The sequence below is a fragment of the Trachurus trachurus genome, assembly GCF_905171665.1.
Source record: "Trachurus trachurus genome assembly, chromosome: 18".
NCBI lineage: Eukaryota > Metazoa > Chordata > Actinopteri > Carangiformes > Carangidae > Trachurus > Trachurus trachurus.
In genome coordinates, this window is record NC_139909.1 from 7,491,941 (window position 1) to 7,502,281 (window position 10,341).

Sequence of the window (10,341 nt, forward strand, 5' to 3'; positions counted from 1 at the left end):
AAAGGCTAAATGTCACCGGGGTTAAAAACTGAATTGTAAAACTTGTACATTCTTTATAACAATACTCAAAAACGCACATAGGTTCAAAGGATTATATCAGTCTGCAACTTAAATCTCACACAGTAAAGAACATACCAGGCACTTCTGACTATGCAAATACATCTGTGAGTTTAGACTGAGTGAGTTCTGACTTTAAACTCAAATTTCTAAGGAAAAAGTCGGAACTTACTTTTTTTTTTTTTTTTTTTTTTTTTTCAGTGGTCCTAATCCTCTCCCATACATATAACACATGCCAAGAAAACAATGTAAAAACGCATAATATCAAAATAAAGTGAAAGCTTAAATGAAGGTAGTGGAGAGTTGAAGCCTGGACACCACAAGCTGACCAGCTTCTGTATAGCTTAAAAACCTCTCAAGTTTATATGGGTTGAACAGTAAAAAAAATATATTCAGAGCCTAGTCTTGTTATGCTGGATTTCAAAATGGTCATATTTTTGATGTTGTCACTGAAACTAAGCTCTTAATCCACAATTACACCAATATTTTGTAACATGGGTGAAAGTGTCAAGTGCTTGAAAGTTTAGGTGGGAACTAAGCTGCCAAATAATACAGTCTGAGTCTTGTCCTTGCATTTGCTTTTTTATAGAGCAATTAATTCATTGTGATTTCTGAAATGATGCAGTGAAATCTCTACGTTGGCTTACAAAAAGATGCAGAGGAATGAGTGCGTAATTCAACAGCAGGATAGAGGGTTTCATCAAATGTTGGTTTAAAGGTATGGAGGCGAACCCGACTGTCAGAGTAGACTCTGTAGAAGGACACAATACCACCCGGCTGATCTACGTACACCCCCACCCTTCTGGAGCGTGAGCAGAGGGAAGATACATCGATACGCTCCTTGTTGTGCCAAACAAAACAACCTTGAGTACAGCAAGCAAGACTCCAAGACTTGTTGTTCTGTCCGAGCTTACAATCATCCACATCTCCTTTCCTGTCAATGCTCCTGTACGTTACCCCGATGTTGAAGGGCTCCAAGACTTCAATCTCCCAGTAGCAGCGCCCATCTATACCCTGTTCACACAGCACCTGTGGCCACGGATCAAATCTCTCTGGATGATCAGGATATGGCTGTTCTTCTTCCACCCAGGTCACCTTTCTGTTCCCACCAGAAAGACGGAGGTTCTTGTGGGCTGTGTTGGGATCCCAAGTGAGGTCACAGGCATCTGGAGGTAAGAAAACACAATTTCAAGTCTCTTCAAAGAGAGAGAACAACACCTTAACCTGTGTGTTGTCACTTGCATGTTGTTGTTTTTGATGCTTTCCTATTAGAGGAGTGAGTGAGTTGAAAATATATTCTATTTGTTCCTCTTATGGCTGGATAAGCCTGTACAAATAGATTGGCCTTGCATCTCTCAAGGAGGAATCGCCAGGATTCTTCATATTCAAAAAATGTATGGATGGATAAGTGATAGAAATGTTTGGCCTCACGAGAGCAACTCACAATTCAGACATGGTTGTGTGTGGCTGACGTTAATTTTGTGGAAATTCATAAAGTCTGGATAACTACTGATTTCCGAAAACCTGCATAGATCCATTGACTTTGAGCTGTTTTGTGTACTTACATTTCTTGAATCCTGGTTTCATTCTGTGTTCTCCTCCATGGGAAACACTGGAAGAAAATGGTACTTGTTAAAATCTTAACCAATGCAACTGACCCTGTGTTTCTGTCAAATACCTTTGTTATCAGTGCATCAGAGGTACAGATCTTTCCACAATAAATCTAGAGCACACATCTATTGTTACTAGTAACTAGTTGGTTACTCAAATAAACAGCAGCACAAGCTCACTGAGCATCTTTACCGTGATACAGTCTCAAACATGGCTGGTAATTTCATTACTTGAGTTTGTTGAGCTTGTATTGTTGATCATTCTTCAGCTGTAAGAGAAGCTTGACTCCTGATTCTCCAAGATGGTTGTAGCTCAAGTCCAGTTCTGTCAGATGGGAGGGGTTGGATTTCAAAGCTGAGGCCAGAAAAACACAGCCAGTCTCTGTGACCATACAACCGGACAACCTGAGAAAACACAGTGTTTGGTTATTTTGGTGTAACGGATGTGCACTCACTCCACCCATAAAAGACGTGCTAACCAACTTGCCAAGCAGTTGTCAAACTCTTGGCGAAGAGGTTAGCATCGTCGCCTCCGGTGCGGGAGGTCGTGGGATCAAACCCCACCTAGGGCAGGCCGTGAGAAACACAATGCAGAGGGCCAGATATGACATCGGCTACATTGGCATTCAGTAGACCATTCCAGGCCGAGATCCCAAATACTATAATGGAGTAAAAGAGCATGTAGAAGTTAAATAATTAACTGGATGTGTCAATCATGATGGAGAAAACGTCTGACCAAAAGAAAGACAGATGTTTACATACAAGAGACAGGCACTAATGCAAAGGAACATTGTGAACAGTGCAACATGTATTCAAATACCGAAGACAGATTTTCAGGTTTGGGTCTTGTCCATACATCAATGCAAATGAGAATGCTATTTGTTATGTAAATACGAACCTCAGTATCTTCACTTCGCAACATTTATTCGACAGTCCATCACAGAGCAGCTCCACTCCTTCATCTCCCAGGTCATTGTTGCTCAGGTCCAGCTCTCGTAGAGGTGTGTCAGGGAACTTGAGACCAAAGGCCAGGTGTTCAACCCACTCTGTAGTCACATTGCAGTCTGCTAGACTGAGGGTGGACAATAAGGGTTACTATATGCAAAGAATGCATTGTAACTCAGTATTAAAATAAGCATAAAATATGCATTAAGAACTTCAGGGACCAGTCCACTCGTTGATGGAAGTAGGAATTTTTTGCAGCCTGTAAATGTCTAAATACACTATGCAGGATTTCAAGAAATACTGAAGCCAGAAAACATATGATAGTGAAAGTTAACTTACATTGCCTTTCTGCTGCTCTTCACTGCTGGTATCAGCCTTCTTCGACCCTCATCTGATGCGTTGTAGCTCTTCAAGTCCAATACATCCAGATCATCTTTTGATATCTGCAGCATGTAGGCCAGAGCAGAGCAGTGCATGGGAGACAGCTCAGTTTTTGAACGGTCTGGTTTCTTCAGATACTCGGTTATCTCATCTTTGACTTTCTGGTCTCTCATCTCAACCATGGTCTGAAAAATGCTGATGCAATTGTCTGGAGAGACGCCCTTTCTTCGGATGGATTTGAGATATGTCAAGATTTTTTTGTTGGTATCTTGGATATCAACTGGTGATGTCAACAGACCCCGCAGGACTCTCCGGTTTGCTTCAACCATGAGGCCAAAAAGCATTCGTAAGAAGTAAACCAGGTGGCCGTTCTTCTTCTCCAACACTTTGTCAACTGTCTTCTTTAGAAGATCAAGTAAAGTGTGTTCTTTGTCCTTCAGATCAAGAAAGTTGCTGAGCTCTGTTGTTTGTGAAGTCGTCTTGTTTGTGAAGCAGTCGTAGACGTAGAGTGCTGCAAAGAACTCCTGTACGGTCAGATGAACAAAGTAGAAAACCTTTCTCTGAGAGAAGATTTCTTCTTCTCGAAGAACTGTGTTGAAAAATCCAGAGTGGACAGATGCTTCTTTTATGTCAATGCCACAGTCCTCCAGGTCCTCCTCATAGAAAATGAGGTTGTTCTTCTGCAGATGAACAAATGCAAGTTTGCCGAGTTTCAGGAGGAATTCTCGATGTGTCTTCAGAAGGTTCTCTACATTTTCCTCTGTCGTCTTGTCATATTTTCTGCTTCTGCGTTTAGTCTGGACAAACAGGTAATGTGCCATCATCTCTGTCAGAGTTTGAGGAGTTTCAGCTTTTTCATCTGCATTGAACACTTCCTGGAATAACGCAGCAGAAATCCAGCAGGAGATCGGGATCTGACACATGATGTTGAGACACACTGAAGACTGGATATGTGAAATGATTCTCTCAGCAAGAACCAAGTCATCATGAAATCTCTTAATGAAATATCCTTCTTTTTGTGACTTATTGAACCCTCTGATCTCTGTCACCATGTCGATGTACTTTGCAGGGATCTGATTGGCTGCTGCTCTACGGGAAGTTATCCAGATCTTTGCATTGGGGAGAAGGTTACCCTGGATCAGGTTTACCACAAGGTTATCCAAAGATATAACGTCATTGACAGACGTTACTGTGTTATTATTCTTAAAGTCCAGTTGAAATCTGCTTTCATCCAGACCATCCAGGATCACCAGAACCTTGGTTTTGGTGTACTCAGTTGAATTTCTGAAACTGTAGAGTGCAGGGTGGAAGCTGGTCAGCAGCTGATGAAAGCTTTTTTCATCTTTAATCAAATTCATCTCTCGGAAAGCAAGACAGAAAACAAAATCAAAATCTTGATTTTCTTTATCCTCGGCCCAGTCAAGAACAAATTTCTGCACAGAAAAGGATTTTCCAATGCCTGCACTGCCCTTTGTTAAGACTATTCTGTGGGATCTCTCTTGGCCAGGCAAAGGTTTGAAGATGTCACTGAGGTTGACTGAATCTTTAGGTGATGCGTGTGTTTTCAGTTTGCGTTGGAGGTGTATTAACTCATGTTCATCATCTGGCCCTTCACTCTCCCCTTTGGTGACGTGGAGTTCTGTGTAGATGCTGTTCAGGGAAGTCGGTTGGCCACTATTACCTTCAGATGTTGAGGCAAATTTCTTTTGCATTGTTTTTTTATGTTCTTTTTTTGCTTTCAGACGATCTGTGTCCCCTGGAATACACAAATGCATGATGAAAAATCCAATAACTGGTTAAAGGGATAGTTCACCCTAGAATGATATTTCGCTCATTATCTACTCACCCTCATGTTGACTAAGGGCTGGAAGAATTATCAGAGTCCACCGTCCCTTCTCTTAGTTACAGGGGGTCTCGGCGTAGCAGTGAATTTCAATGCAACGGTTGCAAAGGGACACCGGAGCTCTTCGTAAAAAAACACACACAAAAAAACATCCAAATACCTCCATGATGCTCGTATGTAATGTCCGTCTTGTGCTGAAGCCCCAAATTGCGTAATTGTCCCGAAAAAAAATTAAATAAGTCTATATTTTAAGCTTGTTTGTAGCGGAAGCTTCTCGTCTTCTTCTTCTTCTCCTCTTCCTGGTCCGTCCAAATATCGCGTGATTTGCGCCGGCGTCATTGCGGTTACTGCGAATCACGCGATATTTGGACGGACCAGGAAGAGGAGAAGAAGAAGAAGACGAGAAGCTTCCGCTACAAACAAGCTTAAAATATAGACTTATTTAATTTTTTTTCAGGACAATTACGCAATTTGGGGCTTCAGCACAAGACGGACATTACATACGAGCATCATGGAGGTATTTGGATGTTTTTTTGTGTGTGTTTTTTTACGAAGAGCTCCGGTGTCCCTTTGCAACCGTTGCATTGAAATTCACTGCTACGCCAAGACCCCCTGTAACTAAGAGAAGGGACGGTGGACTCTGATAATTCTTCCAGCCCTTAGTCAACATGAGGGTGAGTAGATAATGAGCGAAATATCATTCTAGGGTGAACTATCCCTTTAATATCAAACACGTTAGCTTGCTTTTTCTAAACAAGTACATAATTTCGTTGCTTTATCTGGTTGTTTGTCTGCTAATCTAATTAATTTTAATGCCAGGAAAGTCTTGCACGAGACCAGCTAAAAAGACGACACTAAACACTAATGATGACATGGCAGTAGGGCTGGGTATCAATCAAGATTTTTCGATACCGGTACCGATACCGATACCTTCACTTCGATACCGGTTCCTGAACGATACTTTTTTCGATACCAATTTTATTATATCATTTCTAAAAAAATTAAAATTACATTTCACATTACGGTACAAATCTTGAGTTGTATTTTTCTATTTTAATCAGCAGCTTTTCTAAGGGTCAACAGGTAGATCATTGCAGTCATTATATTTAGATGAATTTTGCAACCTGAAAATATTACTTAAACCCACTTTCATACATATTTGTTGTAGTTGACATATTAAGGTTTTTAAATAGGCTAAGGGTTTCTGATTTGTTGAGGGAAAATGCAAAAAGTGTTACAACTGTCCCTGCTCTCCTCTAAACATTGCTGTCATAGGCCTATGTAAAAAACAAAACAAAAAAAAACAAAACTGTGACGTGGTGGCCGCCAGCCGTGTTGTGATCCTCCAGAACACAGAGAGTCCAGTCCGCCCCTGTTACAGCTGCGCTCCAGCATTTTGCGAGCAGAGGCAACGCTGCTCCGACTCTGCTCCGACGTCTGCTCCCTCTGTATGTGCGCGTCGCGGAGCCGCACATACAGAGGCGACAGAAAGAGGCAGGAGGGGCTGATAACATGAAATAGCCGAATAATCTGTATGTGTGCGTCGCGAAGCCGCACGGAGAGGAAGCCTCTCGGGAATTACGTCAAACGCAACGAAATACCGGAGCATTCTGTACAAAGCGCCAGTAAGTTTAAGCACATGCAAAACAATGAACACCGGACGTTTTCATGAATTTATATAAAAAAACAAAAACAAACCCGGACGCCCTGGACAGGACGTAAAAGACATGTGCGGGTAAAAGAGGACGTTCACCCTGCAAGCTCCAACCACGTAATGTTACAGCTGATCACCGGCAGCATCTTGATCACGTGATTAACCTCTGGGTACCGAAACTTGGCACCGAAAAACGAGGCATGTTTTGATACTCGGTACTACCGAAGCGTTTCGGTCGGTGCCACAAAAGAACCGAAGTTCGGTACGCAGCCCTACATGGCAGTTACCTGTGTCGGGATCTTTTCTGGGTTTCTTTCCACACTTTGTGCAAGTGTAACCTGCTAATGAATCAGACTGGTCCCAGTCTGAGCTGAGACACTGTTTACATAACCAGTGTCCACAGGAGAGTTGTACTGGATCCCTCGAATCCTCCTCACACACTGAGCAGATGGATGAACAACTGTAAGAAGAGAAACATTCAACCCAAAATTAGCACATGAAGGTACTTCTCATGAAACAGTTAAGTGTTTATACCATTTTCTCAGACCCTGAGATGCTGGTTATAGTAATATTAGTAAAATAGTAACCATTCAGTGTTCCCTTTGCCAAAGTTAAGTGGCATGTGCTTGGATCCATCATCCTTAATGGAGAGGACACTGAGAGTATTGGACCCATCAACTAGGAGGAGAGGTGGTGGCTCTCTACACATCTCTTCAGAGAGAGGTCAGGAGTGAAATCTTGACTTGTTTCTTTAACAGTATGACTGTGGCTGGCAGAGGAACCTGTGTCCAGTTCTGCCAAACCCATTTCAAGATACTTTAATTTGAGAGAATTACCTTTCTGGGTTCATGATGCGGAAGTTAAGTGGTATGTACTTGGATCCATCACTCTTCAAGGAGAGGGCACTGGGACTTGTGGACCCATCTGCTCTCTTCTGTGAACTAAGAGGAGAGACTGTTTTATTTAATCATCATCTTTTCAGAGGGAGGTCATTTAGTGCCCAATTTTACTACATATGAAATCACTCTTTCTAAAGACAGAATTGTGGATTGAATTTCACCTGTTGGCTTGTTTATTTAGCTGTACGAGTCTGTGGCTGGCAGAGGAACTTTGACCTATTTTGTCAAACCAATTTCTAGATACTTTAATTTGAGAATTACCTTTCTGGGTTCTCGAGGCTAAAGTTAAGTGGCATGTACTTGGATCCATCACTCTTCATGGAGAGGACACTGGGACTTGTGGACCCATCTGCTCTCATCTGTAAACTAAGAGGAGAGGTCACTGTATTTATTCTCTAAACTCATCTCTTCAGAGAGAGGTCATTGACTCCCTAGGTTTACCACATAAATATACAATCACTTTTCAGAACTACAGAGCTTCAGTTTCACCTGAGTGAAATCAACCAATTTCTAGATACTTTAATTTGAGATACGTACCTTTCTGGGTTCTCAATGCTAAAGTTAAGTGGCATGTACTTGGATCCATCACTCTTCATGGAGAGGGCACTGGGACTTGTGGACCCATCTGGTCTCTTCTGCGAACTAAGAGGAGAGGTCATTTACCACATATACAATAACTTTTCAGAAAGACAGAGATTCAGTTTCACCTGAGTGAAATCTTGACCTGTTTCAGTTAACAGTATGACTGGCTGGCAGAGGAACCTGTGTCCAGTTCTGTCAAATCCATTTCAAGAGACATTTAAATTCAGAGATTTACCTTTCTGGGTACTCGAGGGTAAAGTTGAGTGGCATGTACTTGGATCCATCACTCTTTATGGAGAGGGCACTGGGACTTGTGGACCCATCTGCTCTCTTCTGTGAACTAAGAGGAGAGACTGTTATATTAACTCATTACTTTGAATGACAGGTGGGTGGGTGTGTGCTTACCTCAGACCCACATGCGCCCAAGTCTCAACTCCATACACACCCCACTGTTTTTTTTTTGGAATTAGAGTTGGGAATTAGAGCAGGAGTCCCAATCACACTCCTGCTCCTACAGTATCACTTAAGGTTCATCATTAATATCAATGATGAATGAATGACTCTACAAATTTTAATCTATGGATTTATCTGAAAACGTCACATCCTGCTCATCTACAACTGGTCAAAATTACCTGTCTTGATTCTCTGTGCTGGAGCCATTTGTCTCATTGGATGGCTTGTCAGGTGTCACAGAGAGAGGGCTGGGCTCCCTCTTCCTCTTAGCCATCTCTGCTACAAAAAAACGAGAGACTGACACAAGAGTAGCAATATAATCCATGCAACATGCTGTCCAGAGATAAGGATGGCTGTGAGCTTGCCTAGAGTCTTTGTTATGAAAAAATACTTTACAACTTCTTGTAGTCTGTCGAAAGAGAAGAAGTCACAGGCTCCTTATTTATGATGAGATAAAATTGTTTGATTGATGGCTCCATAGGACATGTGTGATGGTGATGGTAAATTTGTTTTAGAAATTAAATACATAGTATAATTTAGATAATAATAACTACATCCATAATCACATAATTAATAGATAAATAGTAAACATTATGGACAGAATAATAATGAACACTCAACGTGAATATTCAGAATGTGGGGTGGTATGTATTCATTCTGTTTGATTTAAGGAATAGGCCACAGTTCAAAAAAGGCCAAGAACAACCACACACACAATGTCACCGATCATCATTGACGTATTGATCGTTTAGGCTTATCGAGGCAGTAGTAATGGCAACGATAAAAACAACATGCAGCGCTAGCCAATGGAGTTGTCAAAATGTAGACCTCGGTCTGTGCTTGGCCATAACATAACAGAAAAAAATAGCAACAAGCCACACGGACCATCGCAAATAACGTCAACATCAATAAGATAGTTACGTTTATTATATAAAAAGCTCTTTATCGCTCAGAAGACGACATGTCCTAAGTAGGCCTCAAGCCTAAAAAATCAATGACACGACGAACTTACAACACACAACGACACGCGCAGCTATAATTTATTTTCTCCGACCTTAGAGTAACAAGGGACAACAAGAAGCAACTTACACTTGTGTACTGGATGTTTCACTTGTCGTTACTTGTTCAATTTTCAAGTCTTCATTCAGGCGATGCTCCTGAGAAGCGGAGGTCAGCTCGTGGATTTTACTTTCGTTTTCATCCGGTGTATTCATACAGGTTTAAAGTGACTCCGGTAAAGTAGGAAATATATTGAGTTTCGAACCAGTATACATTGTTTTAACTCTTGGGGGTGAAATTTGGTTTCTCTTATTTTCTCTTATCGCCTTTATCTCTATTTCTCTAATCTCTTATTATTTTTTACTTACATTTAAAACATACTTTTGATTGCATCATGGGAAATGTAGTCTTCAGGATTCATTCTCACATTCTAAGCAATTATTAGGCCGTGCCCTCATAAACTTACCCCTCTGACAGGAAACATTCTTGCCCTTTTCCAACTTACCCTCAGGTAGCGGTTTGACCCAACCCTATTGCACCTTTTAAAAGAAAACTAGCGACAATGATAATAATAATAATAATAATAATAATAATAATAATAATAATAATAATAATAATAATAATAATAATAATAATAATAATAATGATAATATAAATATAAATAAATCATAAATAACTTTTTTTTTTAAGTATAGCCTCAAAACAGTGCTTTCTTAGCTTCCCATTCCAAATTCTATATTGCTTCTATCTTTGCCATTTGAGCACAGGCGTTGGAGATTTCTAATGACAGGACTTCATAAAATGATAATTTCCACAGATACACATTTAGAACATGTGGTGGTTCCAATCTCTTTATCAACATTTTCTTTGCTGTAGTTAAACCTGCAAAATTGTTGTATCTAAGTGCCACTTTATATC

The 10,341-nt window shown here is 40.8% G+C and overlaps 1 protein-coding gene across 1 annotated transcript; it reads right to left on the bottom strand.

Moving 5' to 3' along the window:
* Nucleotides 1–420: 420 nt before the first annotated feature.
* On the bottom strand, nucleotides 421–8,698 carry LOC311001839 (NLR family CARD domain-containing protein 3-like; the record flags this gene model as incomplete). Its single annotated transcript, XM_083993018.1, has 9 exons — nucleotides 421–1,223; nucleotides 1,623–1,669; nucleotides 1,899–2,072; nucleotides 2,566–2,739; nucleotides 2,952–4,749; nucleotides 6,778–6,950; nucleotides 7,327–7,431; nucleotides 7,927–8,031; nucleotides 8,604–8,698. The coding sequence occupies 9 exons, from the start codon at nucleotides 8,696–8,698 to the stop codon at nucleotides 691–693; spliced, it is 3,204 nt and encodes a 1,067-aa protein (XP_083849144.1). The 3' UTR covers nucleotides 421–690.
* Between the last annotated feature and the right edge of the window lie 1,643 nt (nucleotides 8,699–10,341).